At 36.9% G+C, this 26,332-nt stretch overlaps 1 protein-coding gene across 1 annotated transcript in view; it reads right to left on the bottom strand.

The window, feature by feature from the left end:
- Positions 1–947: 947 nt before the first annotated feature.
- Paxbp1 (PAX3 and PAX7 binding protein 1) overlaps positions 948–26,332 on the bottom strand; it is a 33,957-nt gene continuing 8,572 nt past the window's right edge. The window contains exons 4-18 of the mRNA XM_008835975.2: positions 25,862–26,083; positions 25,286–25,389; positions 23,932–24,149; positions 23,213–23,402; positions 19,275–19,398; positions 16,034–16,133; positions 15,834–15,949; positions 12,690–12,889; positions 11,865–12,009; positions 11,039–11,160; positions 10,356–10,432; positions 9,549–9,615; positions 5,957–6,103; positions 3,978–4,132; positions 948–2,082 (exon numbers count right to left, since the gene is read on the bottom strand). Coding sequence (XP_008834197.1) covers positions 1,965–2,082; positions 3,978–4,132; positions 5,957–6,103; positions 9,549–9,615; positions 10,356–10,432; positions 11,039–11,160; positions 11,865–12,009; positions 12,690–12,889; positions 15,834–15,949; positions 16,034–16,133; positions 19,275–19,398; positions 23,213–23,402; positions 23,932–24,149; positions 25,286–25,389; positions 25,862–26,083 — 2,105 coding nt within the window. The 3' untranslated portion in view covers positions 948–1,964. The remainder of the gene's footprint in view (positions 2,083–3,977; positions 4,133–5,956; positions 6,104–9,548; positions 9,616–10,355; positions 10,433–11,038; positions 11,161–11,864; positions 12,010–12,689; positions 12,890–15,833; positions 15,950–16,033; positions 16,134–19,274; positions 19,399–23,212; positions 23,403–23,931; positions 24,150–25,285; positions 25,390–25,861; positions 26,084–26,332) is intronic.

The following is a 26,332-nucleotide window of genomic DNA, read 5'->3' as shown; positions in this document are numbered from 1 at the left end:
AAATAATTACACAATTCTCACTGAAGTTTAAAGTGTCTTTATGGTAGATTGACTTAAAACCCCCTCCAGAAATGATCCTAATACTTCAAGCCTGCAAAGAATGACTGGATTAAGAACCTTGAGACTGTTTTGGCGTTCCAGGTAGGATCTACATGAAATCACAGGTATCCTTTCGGAGGCGGCAGAGGAAAATCAGACACAATGATTAGACAGAATGATTAGAAATTAGACAGATGGCAGATTGGAGCAACGTGACCACAAGCCAGGGAATATCAGCAGCCGCTAGAAACTGAAGAGGTGGGAATTGTGCCCAGATCCTTCTCAGGGTGCATGGTCCTACTGACACTTGCAGTCTCTGGCCTGCAGCGCTTAGTGCTTACATGTTTTAAATTGCTCAGCTCATCTGTGACACTATCATAGCTACTCCCTTCCTGAGAAATAATGTTCTTTAGTCATTTTCAGAATACAAATTTTCTGGAGATACCAAAACCACTTTTTGAATACACAGTAATATGCTAAATCCACTTTGTATCACAAGTCCTAGGATAGTGTTCAAACCCATTCCTAAAACTGAAGTTTGGTAGATTTCATAGGATAAAAAAAATCTTAGTTTATTATGTTATTAAAAACAGATATAGGAAGAGCAATTAATCTAATGAGTTTGGAAACACAGTTGAAGGCACAAACATTTTTGTGTTTTATTCCATTGAAGTTGAGAATGAGTGTTCTGAAGTTTAACTCCACTTTAGGAGGCCATTAAGATATAACAAAAATAATGATTATGTGGAGCTAAGCCATGTTCCTACAATACAGATAGAACTGATGGAGAATGAGGGCATGACACTGTCCTAAATAGTATTTGCCTTGCCCAAGAGTACTAACAGTCTCACTATATGAATCATTTAAAATGCTCTCAAATTAGTCACCAGTAAATACAACAAAGGACGTATTTAAAAATTAATTTAATGCTTGGCTAAAGCTTAATTACATATATAATATCAAACAATAATCCTTAATTTCCAAAAAGTTCATCTTTTGAAAATCACAGAGTCAGAAAGCATAAACTTTAAAACAAGTTTCTCTGAATATTTACAATGTGGTATAAACATTATAGAAGACCATGGATAGTAAACTGCTTAGGTGTGGCTAATCAGCAAGGCGTTTCTTTATTGCATATATAACTCACATATGTGGGATTATGACAGACTACCAAAATTCATATAACTATAAGCTGATCAGGAAGTAAAATCATGAATGGGAAAGGACAGTTGGCCTAAACCATGCAGTTAGCTTGTAGGCTTATTATTAAAAACTAAACTAATGTTCCACCTCAAACTATACTGCATATATTACTTAAGAGTTCACATTAACCCACATTTGCCTATAATGCTGACTTGAAGAAGAAAGTTCGACATTCACTCAATGACTAAGATCATAACTCAGCCCTCATTTTAAGGCAGCACAGCTACAGTGACAGCAACACTAACCAAAAGGGGATGAACATTTATAGTCACTTGCCAGCCCTTTTGTTGCAACAGTATAGTATTTCCCTAAGACAATTTGCTACTGGATAATTTTCTGCTGTTAAAAGGCTTCCTCTGTAGAAAAACACTGCAAATTTCCGGTGTGAAAATCCATGGTGATATAAATATATATATGCATAATTACACAATTTACACTGCACAACATCATTTATAGAGGACAGTTAAATGAGAGGGTTAATTTAATGACCATACAAAATACTTCTGTAAACAAAATATGACAGGCAGGAAGGAAAACAGTCATAGACTCCTACAAATAATCTGAATTCCTTTCATTCTGAAGAAATCACATTTAAGGACACAGTATATGTTTTTGTATTAAAACAAGAATTAGTATCTTACAGTTTAAGAAACTTTACATATATACAAAATTTACACACTGGGAATGGTACTAAAGCAAAGAGGCTTTTTAGTCTCATGGTTCTATTTTCCTTCAATCAAAGATTTAAACTCTTTCACGTTGTGGTCACTTGCAACAGACACAGCATGATCCAAAGCTCCAACACTTGCAAGAAGTCTTACTATCTGTTTTATGTTCTCCCTAAAAGAGAAAAATGCAGCAACATCTCATTAGTACATTTAAGACACAAATCTGATCTTGACTCTGTGACTACCTGAAGAGATTCTGCACATACTTTTAATATGGTAAACAAAGACATGCAAAACCACCACACGTTTAAAAATATCTGCAGGGCCACAGAGATGGCTGTGTGCTCAGGTGCTTGCCACCAAGCCTAACCAGCTGAATAGCTCTCCAGATTCGACATGGTAGAAGGAAAGAACCACCTCCTGAAAACTGCCCTCTTGACACAATGCTCCCACAACAAAATTAATGAAAAAAAATTTTAATTTAATTTTTATTCATATAAAATGAAACATGTTTAAATGTCTGGCCCAGAAACAGGTAATTCACTTCTAAAACAGAAAAAACATTTCACTCAGGTAAGATATTCATTAATATCTATAAAAAGAAAGCGGTATGCTCTCAGACTCCTCTAAGTCCTGTCTCCCTTTCCTTCCCCAACCAGAAACCCAGCCCTTTTGGAGTACAGTTGAAACACAAAACTCTTGAAATGTCTACTCCTCTCAAGTTCACTTAACAAAGCATAATCTGGCTCTCCGAATCACTGCTAGAAGTCACTCTATCTCATTTTGAAGAACTCTGAAATTGTAGCAACACCAGAATTTCCTAAAGGGTGTGTAACACAGATAACCTGCCCATTCCAGAGTTTGAATTCAGTACAGGGAACATGGGAGTGCATGTCTAACATGCTCCCGGGTTGTGCTGCTGCTGCTATATGGAAACCAAAGTTTAACAACAACAACAAAAAACGTAAATCAATATCTTCTGCTAAGAATTTGCCATTAAAAAGTTTTACCATCTTCTCTGCTTTTAATTTTATTGCAAAAGAAAACTTTCTCTTAGGGGAATAAGGTTCTTTTTCTGAGAACTCGGAATGAGAACACAAAACAGTTCTTACATGTGTACACTTATGCTGAGACTTAAGCAATACTGACAGGAAAAAATAGGCAATCAGAAGTTTAAAAAGAAAATTACTTCAAATAGTTATTATTACATACTTTTATAATAAATGTTTATTACCAAATGGAATTACTGTCCACAGAAAGATACTCCTTTGCTCATTCTGTCCTAGCAATTTTTCCTTATGCAGTTCTGGTGTGATTAGAGCCAGGGCGTCCCATATGCTAGGCAAGTATTCTATCACTGATACATTCCCAAACCTTTTTATTTTGTGACTAAGATGGCTCAGGCTGGCCATAAGCTCACTCTGAAGTGAGATGAGGTAGACCTTGAACTTAAGATACTCCTACCTCACTTTTCTAACTAGCTGGGATTACAGACCTGTGTCACCATGCCCAGCTCCTAGTTAATTTTTTATGAAAATTAAATATAAGTTGTCCCAAAATAATCATGAGGTGGCTTTTGGTCCATGATGTAAATTTAAAACAAAACAACAAAACAAAACCCTCAACCTGGAACATGAAGGCTCTAAAACTGAGAGACACCTTCAATACACTCTAGATCTAAATGGACATTTTTCTCAGGGTTTACATACATATACGGAAACCTCAAAAGACCAAAGCTCACTGCATTCTGCAAATCTACTTAATTCTTAACATAGGAGACACACCAAAAAACCAAGTTTATTCACTGCCCTGGGGCTGGTCCTTACCCTAACTCTTTTCCTTGACAGATTTAACATACTGAAAACACAAAACGGGCACAAACAAAAATTATGCATATTTTTGTAGGTTTGTAACAGTAAATACACAGTATAGCTTATATATAATATATAATGTAATGAAATTGTCAAAGAATAAATTTTAAAATTAACAAGTCAAATTAAAATGACTACTTATTTAATAATATTAAATCTGACAAGTCTAGATTATTCTGTTTAAAAAAAACCTTACCTTGCATTTCTTTTTTCCACATCAGAGCACCCAATGCTATTTCTGTAAATTGTATCTGCTAAATGTACAAGATATCGGCAAAAATTTTCTAACTGAGAAATAGTTCTTTCTCCTTTCAGATTCACAAACCACTGTTTGGGGAAACAATTTATTACCTATGTAGAAGATGCAAAATAGAATTGTTAGAACAGAATAAATGGAAATGTCAAAAAGTAAAGTCCAGATAATGATTATGACTTACTATAGTTTACTATATGGAGTGCATTTTTTAAACTGATGTTTTACATTTACTGTGCCAATATACCAATTTCTTTATTATAATAGCTCTGATACTGTCAAGTATTTAGAGACTTGAAATTGATAACCAATTGCTTCATTTTTTTCCGTTTTCCAACATGACTTAAGTAAATCAAGTTCTTGTAAAAACATATGTATAGATATGGAATTAGCCTCTCCCTTTCCTGAATATGGCAGGAGCCCAGCAGGCCCAAAATAACGTTAAGAGAATATTTACAGCAGAGGCAGAGCCCTCAGCAAAAGCCTCAGCACAGACAACATGGTATCTATTGTAACATCCTGCCATTCAAGACCTAACAAGAACAAGGCTGCTTCCCTCCTGGGAGGACAGTCTAATATGGATACAGAATCTAGATAGATAAAGAAGGCTCACCATTACAAGAACCCAGGGGTTACTAGGGCAATGACCTGTACCAAGGCTGGAACAGAGCAGGCACAAAAGGAGCCAAACCATCTCATTCCAGAAAGAAAACACTCTTAAAATGAGGAGACATAAAATTGCAGAAGTTTACTTTTAGGGATTCCTCATACAGAGAACACAGAACAATCTCTGCAAAAGATGCAGAACTTGAAATGAATCAAGAGCATTATCAGACAAACCCAAACTGGCATTATCAGACAAACCCAAACTGAATGCACTACAAAGTAACTGGCCTATCATCTTCGAAAGTGTCAGAAGCACTCTATTAGATTAAAGGAGGCTGAAGAGGCTTGGTTTTTTGTTTTTAAAGAAAGGGCTTCCTATGCTGCTCTGACTGGCCTCTAACTCAGTGATCTACCTACCCCTGCCTCCCAGTGCTGGGATTTAAGTGCCACTAGCCCCACCTAAGGCTTCTGATGAAATGAAATGCATAATCTGTGCATTTCTTTTGCCAGTGAAGGATTTTTGACATAACTGACAAAATATGCATTCAGATGGGATACTAAGGATCAGGTAACAGGAATAGGTCAGCCCTAATATTAATGGCTATATTTTATTCATGTAGAGTAACATTCAGGCTTGTAGAAAATATACACAAATATATGTGGGGCTGTAGGGCATAGTGTAGATTTATTTTGATGGTGGTTCTGGGGAAAAAAAAACTTTACACTGCTACTTAAATTCTTATTCATTTTATGCTTGTTAAATATAGATATTTTTAAATTATCACATTATATAATCCATAACTATCAGTGAAAAGCCAGCCAATATTAAAGTTGAATGAGGAAAAAAGCAGTTATTCTCAGTTACTCAAAATAACATTCCACTATGAAAAAAATTAGTTCCAAAATAGTCGGTGTCTATACAAATATTCACAAAATCAGACAGGTATACTTTCAAGTATCACTTCCTGGCCTTTTGAAAGATCATGTGTATATTTTCATGTTAAAAAAAAAAAAAAAGGTGAGCCAGGTATGGTGGCACATGCCTTTAGGCCCAGCACTCAGGAAGCAGAGATAGGCAGATCTCTGTGAGATCAAGGCCAGCCTGGTCGACCTAGCTAGTTCCAGGCCAGCTGGGGCTACAGGGAGACCCTGTCTAAAAAAATTTAAAAAAGAAGTGATGTGCATTTGGGACTATCTGGGTAGGTATACTGAAAGCAAATACAATTATCAAAGGGAGGTTTAGAAAATTCTCATATTCTTCTTCAAACAAAGAAAACTTAAATCACTTTGACTACAATATATGCTAACCAACTCACATTTTGGGCTTTTTTGATGCTGTCATCTCCATATTCTGAATTCTGAAAGGCCATGAGGATGTATCGATTTAACAAACCATCTATTGATAATTCCTGAAGTGTTTTATTTGAGAAAATGCCATACCACTGAAGAAAATTTCCCAACAGCTAGAAAGAATAAAAAGAATAAGTAGCATTGTCAAGCTAAAGCTATTAAAATAAGTACAAAGAATATTACACAGTAAAGCACCAGTTTAAAAGAGAGGAAGCATGCTCTGCCAATGTATTAATAAACACTTTAAAAGTGACTATTTCCAAGAATGAGGGATTAACTTTAAATTTTAACTAGCTAAATGTGAACAAGCACAGCTAGTGGCTGCACATTGATCAGCATACACACAGAACATTTCCCATCAACGCAAAAAGTATTCTCAAGTTAACGTCAATCTAAGGTAAGTTTTAAATCATCCCTCAGTTATTACAATGACCCTCTTAGAAAGATTGGCTGTATCTTTTTTCTGACTATAACAGGGCATGGCTAACAAATCTCACAAGTCTGAACCGAGTTACATCCCCTAAACAGCTCAAGCTGTTCAAGTTCAAGATACACAGAATGAAAACTAGTATAAAATGGAAGCCCCATCCCACCCTGCTATAACCATTTCGAGTTCCCACTCCTTTCTCACTTTAGTAAATGGTAACACTAGATAACCAACTAACTACTTAGGCCAGAAGTGCCATAGGTGATTCTTGGCCTTCAAGTAATCGGACAGTCCTTTTCTTTAACTCCCTGATATCCCACAAATCTCAGCCATTCTCATCTCTTTCTGCATCCTACAGTCCTCCAGTGATGAGCATGTGAACTTGAGTTCTCTGCTTGATTTTACTAATTCATAGCTAAGTACCTTTCTGGAGGAAAATTCATTACATGAAATGGAGGTTTTAGGGTATTTAGAATTAATTCTCTTGTGGCAGCCCAGTTAAGAGCTACTCAAGAGGGGGACCAGCCTGAACGATTTCGTTCTCTATCATTACCAATGGAATGGCACTGCAGCCAGTCTGTGCCTCTCTGACCTACCCAAGGAAATTAGAGAAAGTGTCTACTTCACAGAGTCATTCTGAGGGATCAATACAAAGGGTGCGTGGCATATACTCAATATACAACAAAAACTAGTTCCCAATTTTCTTCATCACCATTCTCAAAATCCTTTAACCAATTAGCTCCATATAGCACACAAAGTACTCTTTAAAATAGCAATTTTATGTTCATTCTGTGCTAAACACACATCCATGACCCTCATGGATCTAGTCAACAAATTTTCAACAAAGCTATAAAGCATTCAATGGAGAAAGGATTGTCTTTGCAACAAATGGTGCTGAAACAAACCTTAATCCAGGCTTCATTCCTATGGTAAAATTCAAACAGATTAGAGAACTAATGTAAAACCTAAAGCTGCAAAACTTCAAGGGACAGGAGGAAGATTTTATGGTCTATTAACAGATTTCGAAGTATGGCTCCCTAAGCAACTTGGATTTCATCAAAATTAAGAACTTCTGAGGCTAAGAATGTGGCTCAGTGGTAGAGTGCTTGCCTAGTATTAGCATAAGGCCCTGGGTTCAATCCCCAGTACAGCACAAACTGGGAGTGGCAGTATACACCAGTAATTCCAGGATATGCAGGTAGGAGGATTAGAAATTCAAGGTCACCCTTGGCCACAAAGCAGTCTGAAGTTAGCCTGGGATACATGCAACCCTATCTCAAAAACAGCAGCAGCAAAAACAAAAACAAAAACAAAACTCACAAGAACTTCTGCACATAGAATACTTAGTAAACAATTAAAATGAAAAGACAAACCAGACAAAAGCTCTTTGCAAATCATCTACAGTCTCTCCAGAATATAGAACTCTAAGCTCAGCAAGAAAACAGCCAATTTAAAATATAAGCAAAAGGGATACGTCTCTCCAGAACAAACACAGAAGGCAAATGACCACACGCAATCAGGTTCAACACAACTGACAATATGGAAAATGGTAAGGGGTAACTGGAACCTTCTTATGCTGCTGGTGAAGATGCAAACAGCACAGCCACTTTGGAAAACAGCTTCACCTCGTCTTTTTAAACAAGTGCAATAAAAACATACATGCAGAAAACACTTATAGCAGTTTTATTCATAATTTCTCCAAACTGGAAACAATCCAAATTTCCAATAATTAGGAAATGGATAAAACACAAATCAGTAAGAATAACAAGGGGCTGGAGAGATGGCTCAGTGGTTAAGAGCACTGGTTGCTCTTGCAGACGACACAGGTTGTCTGCAGCACCCACGTGGTCGCTAACAACTGCCAGCTCCAGGGGATCCAACATCCTCTTCTAGCTTCCTCAGACATTGTACATACGTGGTACACTTGCACACATGTAGGCATCATACACATAAAAAAAATTTTTAAATAGGTGCTGGAGAGACAGCTCAGTAGTTAAAAGGACTAGCTGCTCTTGCATAGGACCCAGGTTCTAGCGGCTAACAACCATCCCTAATTCTAGTTCCAGGGAATCCAACACCCTCTTCTGACTTCCACAGGCATTGCACAACACAGATACACTTACATACATGCAGGCAATACACTCACACACATAAAATAAAAAATAACGAAAGCTCAAACTGCCTATTCAGCTTATGACGAATGAAGCAGGAAAAAGCAGCAAACTACTGGTAACACATAATCCAAATGAATCAAACACTCAAGTGAGAAGAGCCAGGCTCCAAAGGCTCCCTACTGTGTAATTCCATTGATAAAACATTATTACAAAGAAAACCATAAAACATAAACAGGTGGGGAGGTAGCCAGGAGTGAGCTAAAACTACAAAGGGGAATCAGGAGTGAGCTAAAACTACAAAGGGGAATTCTGGGGTGACACAGGAAGGGTTGTATATCCTTTATTTACACTTGTAAAAGTGTTGACAACTGTATTAGATCAGAACTCTGAGAACGATGCTCTAAGGGATATGTAAATTATTTGAAGAGAAATGGACAGGGAATCTAATGGCTTCCTATAGCCTTAAGATGAAAACAGTTTTCACATGACCCTACTAGAGCTTCTCTACTGCTTCCCTAACTCTAGCCATCCTCTACTATTTTTCAGTATCTCTCATCATGTCTGCTCTTGTTTATCTGAGGCCCAAGTATCACTTCCTGGCAGAGGAAGAGGCGCTCCTCTTGAAACTAGCTAGTCTCCCATCTCATCTCCTGACTCCCTTGAGCTTTCCCCTTTGTCACTTATCACATCTCTGATGATCTGTCTGCTCTGTCAATTGTGCTGGACTGTTAAGACATAGGAGAGCACCTGGTGTTCTACTTGCTGAATAAATTAGAAGTGGCTAAGTCAGGCAGTTTGTTGGGCTGCACAGGCCTTACTTTGAAACTCAGAATTCATTTTCCTCTGTGAGAATTCCAAACTGAACAAACTTTTGGAATAGTATTAGGTTTTAAGATTAAGTTTTTGTATATATACATAGATAGAAGCTTCAGAATTCATACAAAATAAAAATACTTTCCAAAACATAACATATAAAGTCAAAATCTGAATGGTTTTAGATGGCCTACAGATGTGTACCTTGACCGAAGACCAAAACTGCCGCTGGAAAAACAAGTAAGGCCCACAATTTTTATTTTCTAAAACACTGAGAAAAAAAGAGAAAGAAACCATGATCAAATATTTTATATTTACTGTCACATAATTTTCATTAACAAAAATTTCTACAAGTCAAAGAAGTAAAAAAAAAAAAAAGTATGGAGTTGGGGGGTGGCTCAGTGGTGGAGTGTCTACCTGGTGTGCATGCCAGAATCAACACAGAGTCAAGGGGAGGACAGGGGAAACGAGGGGAAAGAGAGGAAAAGTCAGAAACAGAAAGGAGAGAGGAGGGAGGAGAGGGGAGAGAGTCAAAGAGAGAGAAAGAAAAAAAAGAGAAAGGGAGACCGAGAAACAGACCAGCAGAGAGCGAGAGAGAGAGAGAGAAAAAATGGAGAGACTGCAGTGAGAAGGAAGAATGTTTAAATAATTATATTCTGGAAAAATAACACATTAACAGAAAGCTGGGCAGAGTAATCCCAGTATTCAGGAAGGTGAGGCAAGAGGATAGACTATTTCATGCCAGCCTGGGTTACATAATGTAAGACCCTCTCTCTCAGAAAACAGCAACAACAACAACAAAAAGACAAAAACAAAGAGCTTGGAGATACTGTGGGAGACCAAAAGCTATAGTTGCCTTACCTGCTAAAAAGAACAATTTTCCCAGTCTCTGTGGGGTTATTTTATACTACATAGGGAAGTTTATATTCCAAGCTATCTTGATTTTTCTTAGAATTTAGGTTCTCTCAAAGAGAATGGAGATTATGCTTAATGTTCTTAGGAATTGCTTACTTTCTAGGGTATAAAGGCATGAACACGTCATCATCTAAAGTTCTTCTCATCCTCAATAGAAGTGCTTTAAGGTATACCTAAAGAATTAAAAGTAAATCATACATTTGAGTGATGTTAAATCATTTTAATGCAAGTGTATTAGGTGACCCCTCAAGAATTACTAATCAATAAAGCCATTTACAAATCTTTCAACCCCAAGTCTATAGCATAAAGATTTAATATGAAACATGTTCAAAATGAGGTCAGTGTAAATTCAAAAATGATCATGAGTGCTTTCCTGCCAGCTCATACAGGTGTCTATTGAAGGAGAGCAGCAAACAGAAGTTTGGATGTTAACCATTAAAAAAAAAAAAAAAAGAAAAATCTAGCTGCTTTTAAATATGCTATTTAAATTTAAGTCATTTATTTAATAAGTTTATACTTTCTCCCACGAAATAATTTTTAATGGGACATGACTAGTACAATTGGAAGTGGGGTGTATTAGCAGGACACAGTACAATAATAGACGAATAGCATCTTCTTTCAGATAGATTTCTAAACTGAAAATACCTTCTTTAATGGCCCAGATTGCCCTATTGGAAGAATCAGGTCCCTGGCTGGATTAAAATATCCGTTCATTCTCTCCAACTTTGGCTCATTTTCAAAAGAAAACAAAAACTGCCCAAACATAGGAATTAAATTACCTGTGTATTTTTATTTTCTGCATTGACCACTGAAGGATATCCATTTATTAATTTTAGTGTAATTCCAACCATTCTTGAAGTCTGTGTTGTAGAAAAAGGGTCCCACATATTTTCAGCTATCACTATTAAGAAAAAAAGATGTTAAACTATAGAAATTGCAGCTTACTTAAATCTAATGTCAAATAGTCCTTTAATTATAAATGCCAATTCTTAATTTTTGCTCCCTCTGTAACAGAAGCTTCAGTGAGACCCTGATGGCCTCAAACCTGTCTTGAGTCTTCTTGCTGCGGTACCAGCCCCCATCCCCAACTACTGGGATGACCAAGTGCACCGCCATGCCTGAATTCTCCTTGGTCCAATTAATTAGGGACCCTGAGGGGCAGAGAGGCAGAGAGCGGGCAAGACTTCTTATTACAAAGATGGGAGAATGTCCCCGAATCCCAAAAGATGTTCTTTAGGCATCTAATATATCCAAGTTCAATTTTTTTTTTAATTTTAAAATAGGTTCTTGTATCAATTATTCCTAATCTTTTGAGGAAATGAAGAAAGTTGTTTCCCAGACATGCATATGCTCCCTAGTTCCCCCAAATAGCTACCTAGCTTGGCATAAAGCAATCTCTGGAGTCTTTGAAACTCATCTGCTGATCAATTACTGCCAACTCTAGGCCCACCCCTTTCAAGTTTCTACCCTTCAGCATCACTGGGGCAGGTGCTATCCACCATGTATCATGTAATGTCTGTGAGAAGATAGTCTATGGATTAAACACTCAGAAACACATTTGAGAAAACCAATAAGCTGAATGTTCAGCTTGTAAGACATATTTACCTGTTAGTTTAGGAAGAATCACCTTTTCCACAATGGTAGGGAGCAGTGCAACATCTACATCATCTTTTTCTTGTTCTCGTTCTTCACACCCATAAAACAGCAAAGATTCAAACCACAGCATATTCTCAAAGTCACGACATTTTGCCTAAAACATATTTAAAAAGTTACCCAAATATTTAAAATAGTGGCTACTTCTTCCCTCAACCATATTAAGAGTAATAGGAACTAGATTTCGTTGTTGGCTATCCACAAACACTGGACAAAAGAAACAAAACACTATGACTTCAACCCCAGGAGATTCAATGCACTCTTCTGGCCTATGTGGGCACTGCACTCATGTGCACAAACCTACACTCAAACACACATTTACACATAATTAAAAAAATAAATCTTTTAAAAAAACAATCCTAAACATTACCACTAGGTATGAAATAGTCAATCCTGGTCTTCTCTCTTATATACTAGATATCAGTCTCTCCTGATTCCATCTCCACATTTATTATTTTATTTCTCTCTCTTCATCACCACTAACAGTGAAGTCCTCATTTCACACTTGCCCCACTGTGCTTTCCTATTAGGTTCTAAGCTCCCTCAGGATCAAAGGCCAGCTTCCTACTATTCATGCTTATAACTCAATGTTACTATATATCATTTTAGCTAAGAATGAAATTATATATAAATTGAAATCACAAAGCTCTTGGGAAAAGGACAAAAAATTAAAAAAAAGATCCCAGGTACAGTTTGCCTTAATTAATTATACACTATGCCCTACCTCCCCCAGGAATCAGGTTATATTACCCTCAAACAGTGGTAGAGGCCACCTACATCAAGAGGAGTCCAAGTGAGGAGCTGCAGTCTGATAAGAGGGTTGAACAATTTTGGTAAACAAAGGCCGATGTAGGCATCCTTGTAGGACATGTAATATTTTGAACGCCATGCTTCAAACTGTGATTTAATGCAGTCAATTGAATAGAAACTCTCAAGGACATCTTCAAAAACCTTGCTGGACTCTTTTGAAATGCGATCTGTAATGATAAAAAAAAAAAAACACACACACACACACACACATACACACACAAAGAACCATAATTTAGTGTTAAGTAGGAAAGTAAGACTTCATTATTTGCAGTTTTTCTCAAGGCTTGAATATTAGTAAGATAGGTTCAATATCAAAGGACTAGTGCACTGACTACACTTTAGAATAAAAGATTAAACAGAAGTTTAGGTTTCGATTTGCCTATAATGCAACCTAACACCCAGCCAGTCCAAGATTCAAATATGTAATTTTAAAATATACATACACAGTTAAATACAAGTTTTATGTTATCAGGTCTTAGTCAGACAATGCCTACCTTCAACAATTTACATTTCAGTAACTATGGTATATTTAACTGCATAAAGAACAAACTTTACTGCTAGCCTGTCAATTCAATTTACAAACTGCTGTGCAATAATATCTGTGAATCATGATTAGTGGCCACTCACATCACTTCTTCCAAAGTGATTATAACTGCTAGAGATCATAGCAAATGATAGCCAAACACCATCTGAGTGGATCTTTAAGAGAAAAATTATTTGGGAATAAGAGAACCCTATGATGATGCCCCAACGACATTTTTTGGTAAAAAAAATTTTTTTTAATGGAGAGGTAAAGTCTTAACAGTCTTCAATCCATAATCAATCTTTTTTTTTTAATTTTATTATTTTTATTTTATGTGTATATGTGTATTGCCTGCAAGTAGGTCTAAGTGCACCCATATCGTGCAGTGCCCATGGAGGTCAGAAGAGGCTGTTGGATCCCCTGGGACTGGAGTTACAGACAGTTGTTAGCTGCCATGTGCGTGCTGGGATTTGAACCCAGGTCTTCTGCAAGAACAACTAGTGTTCTTAACTGCTGAGCCATCTCTCCAGCCCCCTCCACAATCAATCTTAGCATTCATAATAGTGCGTCAATCTCTCTCTTGTTCTGTGTCATGTTCAGTAGGAAACATCCTCTATTAAGTATTCTTCCAACAACAAAATTTCAAATCAAGTCTTCAGACCAAATTCCAGTTTATAAGAAATGCATTTAGGAAGAACAAATTAACATTATATCAATATCATGAGAAAAAAAATACAGAAACTTCCACAATACGAATGTTTTATAAGACATGTGGCCTGGCCTCTTTAAAGTCAGACAAGATGGCTGAGAAGGTAAAGGTGCTTGATAGCAAGCCTGATGACCCAAGTTCATCCTCTGAACCCATGTAAAAACAGCAAATGGAGAGAACCAACTTCACAAGCTGTCCTCTAACCTCCACAAGCTGTCCTCTAACCTCCACACAGGTGCCAAGGCATGAATGGACCCATCCACCCACACAGAGAGATGTAAAAAGTTACTATCTTAGACAAATAAAAATATGAGGGGTGCATGAATGGATACTGTACTTTTAGATGTTGTATATTTGAAGATCAACAGCAAAATGCAGAGCATGAACCTTAGGTGGATTATGGTTTGGAAAATACAAGAAAAAATACACAATAACTGACAAAAGAGTTTTAAGGGAGTTTTTGTGAGATATCACTAAAGAAAACTGAATATGGTCATGATATAAAAAGAAAATACTAATTTTTCTCAGATGTGTTTACAGTACTGTGATGAAATATGTCCTGAAATTTTTATGGGTGTCATGACTACTGAAAGCTACTTCCACGTGTTCAGTGACATGCATACATACACACACACACATACACACACACACACACAATTTATCATGAGCAACTTTCCACAGAGAGAGAGAGAGAGAGAGAGAGAGAGAGAGAGAGAGAAATAAAAGTAAAAGCAGTGAAATATAAGCATTCTTCAACTGGATGCCATCGAATTTTCAGTATGTTCAGAAATGTTACTGTAACAAAGTCAGAGAAGTCAGACGTGGTGGTGCACTTCTTATTCCCAGCACTTGGGAAGTGAGGCGGGAAGACTGAGAGTTCAAGACCATTCTTGGCTACATAAAGAGTTGGAAGTCAGCCTGGACACAGATTGTGTTGAAAATCAGTCTGAGCTATTTCAAAAAAAAATCAAGGTAATGAAACTGGGCATGGTGGCATAGGTATATAATCCTAGTTATTGAGAAGCTGAGGCAGGAGAATAACAAGTTCAAGGCCTGCATGGGTAACTTAGGGGAGTCCTTCTTTCAAGATACAAAGAAAAAATGGCTGAGACTATAGGCTCAATGGTAGCCTAGCAAGTGTGAGACCCTAAATTCAATCCCCAGAAAAAGTCATGGCTAAAGAAGATTCTCTAACAGCCTACAGCCAATATAATTGCAAACAACTACAGCTAATGGGGGGAAAGAAAATTTATTTAGTGATCATTCTGGGAATGCCTGGCACCTGGCAGTACTAACTATTCCTCTTGGTTAAAGTGACTTACTATTCCCCAGATCAGGAGACTCCTGCAGGGTTGACTGTTCCCTGCCACCTGACAGCCTACCTTTCCAGAACAGACAAGCTTCAGTTGAGGGGACCACAGGGCCTGATATATTTTTGTCATGTAAAATTCTATAGTTGTGAACAATATCACTATGCGAGTACTAATTAAACCCTGCAATGAAGTGAACTCTATTCACTAATAAAAATGGAAAACAAAAACTACCTGGTTCTAATGAAGAACACACACAAATTCTAACCATTTTACAGTTAAAAAACACAAGGGCCAGCAAGATGGCTCAGCTAGTTACGAGTGCATGCCACCAAGCTTGATAGCCTGAGTTCAATCCCTGGAAGGAAATTTACATGGTGGAAGTAGAGAACCAACTCCTACAAGTTGTCTGGACTTCCACGCGCACACACACACACACACACACACACACACACACACACACAGAGTGGCATGCTCACAAAAGGAAAAAAACGTAAAAATTTTTTAATTTCAGTAATTTTTTTGTAGAAAACAATTTGATGAGTCCCATTTCCAAATAAAATTCTAACCTTTTTCCAGATTGAAATTGGTAGTATCTGTAGAGGTTTCTTCATCATCACTGGAAAGGCCTTCAAGGTGATCTGCCATCTTACCGGTTTGCTCTCTGGCTTGTCGACGGCGCGTCCTAAGTAACAATATCAATTTATCAAATCAGACAGAAGAGATTTCTCCTTCCCTAGCAAAGCACAGCAAGCATTTTCAGAATTACCTCCTGGCCTCCCGCTCCGCAATCCGCCGTTTTGCATGTTCTTGATACAGTGCCCGATCTCGTCCAAAGGAATCAAGATTTGGTGCCATCAAAGCCTTATCTGTAAAACAACAATATTTAAAATTAAAAGTCTTCCTTCAACAATCCTGAGGAAAGAATTTGCACAGAATAAGCCATTATGATAGACTGACCACTTGCTAATCTCAACAGCAAAATTCTGCAATGACTGGTAAACTAGGTAAGTTTTTAGTATAGAACAAATTTTTGTATTATTCTGAGTTTCCGTGAAAAGAAGTCAAAGAATTAATGCAACTTCAAGAGCACAACAATGAAACTGGGCTTATTCACTATTTCTGTCTAAATAACGACTAGCTATTACAATGACCAAACAAATGAAAAATCTAAAAGATGAACTTAGAAATCAAATCACATGTTGAATGATGTAAAATGACAGCAAAGAAGCACATGTAGAAAGAGAGGAGAAAATAGTTTTGTTAGCAAGGGTTTAAGAATTTATTATCTTACTCTACTTTGCTTTGTGGAAATTTACTTAATGTGAGTGTTTAGAACAAGGTCACCCTGTAGACTGACAACCCTAAGGACAACTTCTACCCTTTGTAATACTGCTCTTTTACATGACATCCCTTACTCTTTTTAATTCCTCTTATTAATATTCCATCTCTCTGTTGAAAACCCATGGTGACTTCTGGCTTTGGTTTCTAACTTTCCTGTTTAAATTTGTACTTCTGTTAATCATCGTTTTAGTTTCAAAAAGGTGGTTCTTGTTCCTACAATATTCCTGTATAGCATTTGTCCTTTTGTTGAGACCATAGAGACTGGGGACGTAGCTCAGTTGGTAGAGTGCTTGCCTAGCATGTTGAAGCTCTAGGTTCAACCTCCAGGACCACATTAAAAAGAAAGAAAGGAATAGAGAGAAAGACCATAAATTATCTCCCTTAACCTATAAATTAGTTTTGCAGTTTCCTTTGGCCACCAGCATTGTCCTTTCCTTGGCCCTTTGTTCCCATTACTGGTGTTGGCCTTTTTGCTGATAGTTGCCTGTTCACATAGAAGAGCAAGAATGAGGTTTATGTGCACACGTGGAACTGTCTAAGAGGCACCTCCATTAGATCACTGATCCAGGCCAACTCTTTCATTAGGGAACCTCGGATGTCAGCAGCTCAGTCTTTTCTCTGCATTCAATCATTTTTTTGCTAAAAACGATTCCTCTGTACAAACTTGCTTAGGGTAGGAGAGGGTAGGGAAAAACATCTTCTGTGTGTCCCTATTTCTATACTGCATTCCACTAAAGATATTCTGGAAAATACACAATATTTATGGGAAGCAAAACAAAAACCAAAACTACAAAAACAAAACAAGGGGTTGGTGGGAGATGAACACAGAACATGAATGACAATCATCTGAAGCCTATGCAGACATTTTTCAGAGATGTGCTACCCAAACAAGCAATAGGAAAAACAAAAACAAAATTTGGCTCAGTATTTCTAAACTATTTTAGATCTTACTATTTTTAAAAGGTGACTTTTTAAAGCTAAGTTTTTCATTCTTATTTCAAAATAGCTAATACTAGGAACAAAGTGTTCTCCAGAGTACACAAGTTAGATGAGAAATATGAAAGTTTCAAGTGATGGCTTCTTTTAATTTCTGTAAAAACTATATATAGTAACTGCAGATAAGAGTATAAATCTAAACAGATGAACCTGACACTATTCTTAGAAAAAAAAAATCAGACAATGAACTGTCCTTAACGTCCAATTCATTCCCCTTCCATCTTTGTCAGTTATATGCCCCAAAATATCATCTTCCAAATCTTTCTAATTTTCAATCTAATTAACATACATTTAACTATAATTTTAAATTCCAGGTAACTACACAGCTCCATATTATGAGTAGATTATAAACAGGAAAGATATTTAGTGCAATACAAAGCTCACACCATTTAAAAGGAAATCATTTCCTTTTTTTGTATAACGGTTACCTGTAATCTGCCCAGAAATCTGGTTGTCTGGATCAAAAGTGAACTGGGAGGGATTCATTAGTCACTTAGATGCCCAAGGTCAATGACACAATTTAAACTTTAATGGCAAAACCAGGTCAAAGCCATTCATATGGCCCACACCAAATCTGCAGGGGTCAGATCTGAGGGCCACAGTATCTTCTCTTTAAGTCTCTCCAAAACCCATCAGACACACAGATGGATGCTTTCCCTTGAATCCAAGACTGACTGGGAGGACAGCACATACAAAGCACTGTTCTAATAATAACATTAGGCTCCTTTACTCTTGAATCATTTGGAGCAGTTGTTTAATATGCAGATTTCTGGATAGGAAGGACCTAGTAAGAATCACTAGGTATGAGACCAGGAAACCTGCATCTTAAATGAGCATGCCAGGTAACTGAGACTTCTAGAAGCACAGGGTATAAAGGGATGACGAAAGGACCCACACCAAGAAATTTTCTATTAGATCACCTGAGAATATGGAAGGTAATGAGAAAAAAAACAGAACTAAAAGTTTGTAAAAGCATCTGGCTAAAGACTCTCAGCTACAGGAATTTAAAGAGACTTCCGATTAAATTTTTTTCATATTTCATGTCATAAGTAACACAACATAAACTCAATTTCTACATTTCTATGCAAAACTGAGAACTGTATGCATTAGCTCACTAAAAAAAAAAAATAAAGGCAGCAAACTAGGAAAAAAGAACACTTAAAAAGAAATGCAAAATCGTTTGCTTTACTGAAAAGGTAATTAATTTCAAATTCCTCTAATCCTGGGGTTGTCATGTGCTATGTAATACAGCTTCTCCATATCCCCCTCCCCCAAACTTCCAAGCTGAGAAACTTAAGATCTTTTTACTGTGACCGAACACAGCATTTCTAGCAGTGTCTTGAACAGAGAGAAACCAGGAGTGGGGATCAGCTGGGGCCAAAAGATAGTGGTTTTAAGATAAAATATGGATAATGTACTTTCTATACTCTAAAAGGGATTTAAAAATATGTCCAAGGAAGAGGAAGACTGAAAGAATACTAGTGTACTTTGAGAGATCTTGTTTTCTTAAACACAATTCAAGCACATGCTGTTATAATTTGTAGATCTACCTAACATATGAATAAGGAAAGCTGTTTCTTTAAAGAAAAATCTCTAAATTTCAATTAGGCTGCACTAAGTAATAAACAAGGTTGTTTAATGAAAAATAAAAACCTTCAAGATGGACTGACTTGAATGGCTTGAAAACTCCGAAGATTCATCTTTAATATCATCTTGTCGTCTTTGGACAAGGCGGGAAGCGCGCTGTTTGTACAGCTGATGTATTGCTGATTCAAGTTCATTAATCAGTGGCACCTGTAAAAATACAATACACTCCGTAACACCAAACTCCTCGGCTGCTTACTCATTTGAGGGTTCCATACTATTTCCGGATTTCTGAAAAAGTACTTCTCTACAGACAAAAATAATCATGAATCCCCAACAGTACATGAATAGCAATTCAGCTTTGTAATGTATTGGAAACTTCTTCTTTCAATCCATGTATAAAGCTATAATGTCCAGTGCTTAGCTATTGGAGCAAAAGTTAATAAATGTAATGTTCAATATTAATAGAGAACAAGTAAAGAAATGTCAATGTCAATTTTTTAGTGCTTTATTCTTTAAAGAAAATTTAAGTACTTAGAAGTCTTCTTAATTTACATGTTTAATTGTCCAGCAACATGATCTACATAGCACATGGTGTAGGTTTCTTTTTCTTTTGTGGTTTTCTGCTGTTGTTGTTTCCCTTTTTCTTTTTAAAGTCAGGGTTTCTCTATGTGACATAAGCTGCCCTGGAACTCCTGCTGGCCTCCTGCCCTAGCTTCCTCAGTGCTGGGATTACAGGTGCATGCCACCATGTCTGGCAAATTTTCTAGTTTAAAATAAACCTTACCAAAAAACCCCACTACAGTAACTCTTACGGTAGGCAAGAACAAGAGTATGCTAACTGTCTAATCTTTAACACTGAAAATGCTCTGCCACGCCTACGGGCCAAGTACCTTACAATAAACTGTTACACTATTTTGTAGATTTATTGTACATTTTACACTAACAGGCCAAATAAAACTTCCAGCTATTGCTAACCAGTCTGAATTCAATACCTCTCAAACACAGAAGTGCCTTCTCTTCCTAGCAAATATTCAAATTTTTCCATATTTTATAATAGGATTTTCACACAAATTACCAGCTTTCAAAGGAAAAGATTTCCAGCTTAACGTGCCTAATTCATTTACTTAACTCACAGAGAATAGAAAGGCTTATAGAGCTGATATCTAAATTTTTAAAAAATCAGAAAGTTTCTTTTTTATATAAATACCTGATATTATAACCAAATGCTATGAAACTTTCACAAATGACTAACGACCACTCTACATACCTATATGAGGAAACCAGAAATTCTAGTTTCCCGATGGCTATTTCAATTGGAAAACGCATTACTTAGAGTCTGGGAACAGTGGCACCAAGTGTTATAGCAGTTCCCCGAACTGAGCAGACTAGCAACAGAAACTTTTTAAAAAGGCAGGTAGAATACAAAAATGTCTGTAATAGAAGCAATTTTATATAGTTGCATGATTCCGTTGCAAAAGTGGCAAATGTTCACAGAAAGGGTCAAAGTCACTTGTTCTTCAATATGCCACATCACAGGCAACAATGCAGCAAAATCTGCAATGACTATCCTGAGTTCATTACAATCTGCTATAATCTGAATTCTTTCTTTAGCAACTTATACTTTATGCCCCCATATACACACCGCCTTTTAAAAAATCATGCAAAAAAGAAAAAAAGACAAGTCTAACTAAAATGCATTCTTCTAGTCCTGGATAGTAACAGTCCTCCACTGTAAGAGCTATAAGCCTCAGCTGGCATCAGAAAGAATTACCTAGTTTAATGTCGACTATGATCACGTAATTTTGTCTTTTAAGATACAAAGATAAGACAACTCTAGGAATTAAAGCTTTAAAACTCAATTGTAGGTCTCATTCTAAGTTTTTAACAACATTGATTTACCTCAAGAGTGTACCATGACCATTTCTTTACCCTCTCCAGACTAAAAACTAGCATTATTACTATTAGATTTAGGGCCAAATATAAGATCAAAAAACTTAACAAGATGACTAGAGGGTAAACTAAATAATGGAAAGCTAAAATGACTTACAAATAAAATATAGGTTTTTAAATGACTAACTTTTATATACTAAGAATATTTTATAGTAAAAATATTCAAATCTACCCAATCATCCCAATTTTTAAATTATGTTCAAATATTGTAAGGATGACAATTTATATTATCAGTTCAAAAGCATATTAATACAGTTGAATGCATGCAAATGACTGTCAAAATGAAGAAAAATACACATCTCTGAAATAGAGTTCTATCTGCTTCTTTTAATGAAAAATGTAATCACTATATAAGGGTTAAGATTTTCTATAAAAATATCTAATTGACTCTTTAGAACCATATTAGCACAATCTGAAGTAGACTCTCTAGAAACTCAGGAGAAAGTACACTAATAATTCAGCAACAGACACTGTGTGCTATCATTCTATTTAATACAAAGATAGTATGATCTAACTGACGTTACTGATGTCAGTTTTTTTAGCATTAATTATGTTTACAATTTTGAGTGGGCAATTTTATTCAAGTAAGTTCTAAAGCAAAAGCCAAGATACTTAAAGGGGCAGGTCCCTGGAGACAAATCTCACTTATAAAGTATGGGTTAAGACAAAGATCATTTTTCTAGTTGGCTCCAGTCTTGCATCCAGCCCCTGCTCAGAGGAACAGCTGAGTTCATGCTTTCTTCCCACCCCGAGCAACTGATCTGCCATAAGGAACATCACAACCTGGACTGCAGGTGCTCCTCCAGAAAACGGGCAATGCAGACAAACCACAGTAAGTGTTAGAGGAGGAGATGAATGTTACTATCCTAGATCTGACCAGGCACTGACTAGAACCATCAAGATCCAGCAATTCAAGGCGAACTGTTCTGCTAGCCTTTGGTTGTATGGTACTGAAGCAACCAACAGAGATAAACATTTACAAAGTCATCTAATTATACCTTATGCTTACAGATTCTACAGCAATCCTAGTCAGTGATAAAGAAAAATGTGCCTTTTCTGGAAAAAAAAAAAAGAAAGAAAGAAAAATGTGTCTTTCTAGCCAAGGTTCAAAGACAGGCTACTTAAGAACTATGATTTTAATGTTTTTTTAAAGATAAGGCTGTTAAGTATCTGAATGCTTATAAACCAATCCATCTAACCATACATTTATCTTTTTTCTTATTTATTTATTATGTGTGTGTACATGTATGATGGAGGGACAGTCATGCCATGGCACCCATGTGAAGGTCGGAGGGCAGTTCTGTGGAGTCAGTGCTCTCCTTCCATCTTTATAAGGGTGCCATGGATCAAACTCAGGTCACCAAGTCTGTATCGCAAGTGCCTTTATCTGCTGAGCCATCCTGTTAGCCTCCCTCACACCTTTTAAAAATTGTACTTACTACTGTATGTCTGTGTATGATGTGTATGAGGTACATCTATCTTTTAAAAATAATCTAACAGGAATTCACTTGAGAAATTAGCTGTAGGTAACTAATTTTTCTAATGCATGCAAAAGATTGTGAACAGTCACAGTAAAGCAACAAACTTGGATGAGAAATGATGCTCAATGAACAAAGTGATGCTCATCAAGTGCTCGTGGAGCGGGGGAGCCTATTTAGATGAAGACTACCAACAACAACAGCCCCAACTATCAGCATAAAAAACTAAAACCAGTAAAATGTGTTATGCTGCATGTTTAGATTTACTTGAATAATTTAAAAATAAGCTTAGACCTGTACCTTTAAAAAAAATCTATTTGATGAATATCTTTTATCTTATTGAGTGCAGGTCAGTAATCTACCATTACATGGAGACAAAACTACCTGTATGCTGAGGAAGTCTCGTTTTTAAAAAGGCACATGTGGCCCCAACAGATGTCACTAATGAATGACGAACATGAAGCATGACTTCGCACCACTTCTAAGGCTGAGCTTAGTGTACACTTTGAGAATTACAGGACGTTCAACAAAAGGCCATCTAGACCTCCCTATTTTTGCCTTATTCAAAGAGATTAATATTTTTGCATTCTTACCTTTTCACTGAAACACTCAAGCAAGTCTTGGACATACCCTCGCATTTCTTGCAAAAATTTATACCGTTCACCAATACCCCCAGAAGACCCTTCTAATCTTTCAATAGCCCTGGTCGAGTCCACTCGGCTTTGCAGATGCTTCTCATGCTGCTGTCGATTGGTTTTGTGCAATTCTTTCATGGAGTCCAACCTTAAGAACACAAAAGGATAAATATAACACATTTATATCCAGACACCTATGTTGTCTTGGACTCTTGCAATATCATAATGCATTTTAGTTCCACTATTAGAACATAAAAGACCTGAATGCATCTTTTCGTCTGTACTGCTTTTTCTTAAAAAAAAAAGAAAGAAAAGAAAAAGAAAAAAAAAGGCAGTTTACAGACTTCAAACAGTTATTTGGTGGGCTAACCAAAATTTCCTGCTTTGCTTCTCCCCCCATCTCTTGACTACACTTTCTTTCAGAGTCCAAGAAGTGCAAACTCAGAACTGTCTTCGACAAGCTCATGGAGAGGCATTTGATATAATTTTTCGAGGCTTCCACAGAAGTAATCCAAGAAGGTAGCAGAGCAAAGCATGAAGTCATCTTCTGTTTAGCTTTTGAGGGCGGGCCAGGAAATCTTCTTTGCTGACATTCTGCACCTGTTACCCCAGACTATAGGTTGCCTGAGGGATCAGAAAGCTAGAGGACAGGCCTTTAAGAAGCTGATCTGCCCTACCTGTCTTTAAGCTGTTTCTTTACCAAATCAATAGTAACGGGAGTCATCTCATTACTGGGAGTTTTGAAAGGGACTGTATTATCTGTTTTTTGAGATTTGGCATCTGATGATCCGTAGGCCGTGTAACTATATGGTATGCCATAGGATGAACCATAGGGCATTGTCTGGTAAGTGTTCTGGTAGTACACATTCACTTCAGTGGGCTGACTTGCTTGAACCTAGAAAAGAAATGGATGTACATGAAAACTCAGCTAAACTCTTCAAAAAAAGATTAAAATGCCCTTAGGGTTATAAGCAACCAAAAAAACCCAATGGCAAAAAGTATACCTATTTCCCAGACAGTACATTAAAACAAATAACTACAGAATTCTTCAAAGTCAAATAAAAGTAGGGTTGGATAAATTTTTATGTCTTGATAAAAATCACTGATTTTATTTCTAATAATTTTCATAAACAGATTCTGAGTTTAAGAGGTGGAAATAAAAAATAACCCAGGTTCAACATTTTATCATGGAAAAAGAAAGTGACTTGCCCCCAGCAAAGAAAATAAAAACGGAAAGCTGGGCACCCACAAACTACATAGTAAGTTCCAGGCCAAACACAAAAATGAAAACCTTATTTTCCAGCGTTGTAAGGGCAAGATAAATGTGTTCATTAAAGGCAAGTGGTATGGTTAGTGTAGAAAGAGAGAAAGAGAGAGAGAGAGAAAGAGAGAGAGAGAGAAAGAAAGAAGGAAAAAGGGCAATGAGAGTTAATAATCTAAGATTTTACATCTAATCCAAGGCTTTCCCTAGTGTATTCATTCAACATGACCTACTATAACAAGTTTATATTATGCAACATTATCTACTCTACTCCTTACTTCTGTAAAACAAATTCTTAAGTACTTGGAGAGATATTTTTGATCAGTCTCACTTGTTGGCATTCCTGAGAAACACATTTTCTTCAAAGTAATTTTACAAGTGAGAAAAAAACGAGGTATCCAGGACAAACACATTCTGTAAGGCAGTGATTCTCAAACTTTAGCATGCATCCGAATCACCTGGAGGGCTTTTTCCCTACCTTCTGACTCTAGAATTTGCCTTCCTAGTCTACGACTCTCAAGGGCTGCTGATGGTTGAAAGACTAGGTGAGAAACACTGACCTGAGAAAACTGGACTTTCTTCCATCACTCTAACTACAAAAATCAAAAATGTAATTTAGTCTCTTCTAAAGGCCTACGAGAGACATAACCTCATGTAATCCTCTTGACTGTGCTACTAGAATGAATGAGAAAGATTCAACATGAACTATGTTTTTACTTACAACACAAAAATCCTTGCAATCTACCCTTAATTTCTGAAAGTCTTCTTACCTGGGGAATATTAATTCCTTTTCTTATCTGCTCCTGTTCCCATCGGCTAAGTTCTTCATCTTGTTCTCCAGTTACTAATGCATCATCATCACTCCCTTCAATACCTGCAACACAAGCAACAAAAGAAATCAATACTCAATAATCAATCTAGAACGAAAGAGATCCCACCTTACTTCATAAGAACTGAACACCTTAGCAACTCAGTCTTCCTAAAATGTCACTTTGATCTGTCTCATTTGATTCTCCTGGCCTTGTCCTAATGATAGCTCCCTCTAAAGTTAAAGGAAATATTTAATCTAACTACTTGAAAATTTTGGTTTCTTAACTTCTTTAAGCTTGAGATCAGCTCAACAAGGGAAAAACAAAACCCACTGACTTATGAATATTGGGAGAACTATATAAATTTATGCACGGGAAGTATTTAACACAATAATGGCCAAACAAGAAATTTCAATCAATATTAGTTATACACCATACACATAATCAATGCTCAAAAACAATATTTTCTCTGGTCACAACGCCAAACCACATTTGAAAGCAATGCCATGAGCTTGTGACCTAGTTTCATCAGGTTACCTATTTCCTCAGCGATCTTTTGTCTTTGTGACTTTTCTTTCACAGAGAAAACTATGCGACGTTTTTCATCGTCATCCTCATCATCACTGGCATCATTCTCGTCTTCTCTGACAAGGCGGCCTTTGCCAGGTTCATTATCATGAGGAGGGAAGTCTCCCAGTTCCCGGGCCATTTGGCGCTTTTTCCTTGCAGCATGTATGAAAGCTGCATCTGGAATTTCTCCTGGAAACAAATGGTAAGAATTATAGAATGTGGCAGTACTTGGATATGAAGTTTGTTTTCTTAACACGAGGAAGAGTAAAGTAACTCAGGACAGCCGTGTCACAGTGATAGTTTAACACTGGGTACTGGCACTTCTTCCTATGTACCTGCAATCCAACAGGTGATTGACTGATTGATTAACTGACTGACTGAATAGTTTTTGATTCACTGGGACTGAACTTACGTCCTCACTCATGCCTGACAAGCATT

Source organism: Nannospalax galili, unplaced genomic scaffold (assembly GCF_000622305.1).
Source record: "Nannospalax galili isolate Female #2095 unplaced genomic scaffold, S.galili_v1.0 scaffold136, whole genome shotgun sequence".
Classification (NCBI taxonomy): Eukaryota; Metazoa; Chordata; class Mammalia; order Rodentia; family Spalacidae; genus Nannospalax; species Nannospalax galili.
The sequence above is the reverse complement of the archived record's forward strand: the minus strand, read 5'-3'. Positions and strand labels throughout refer to the sequence as shown.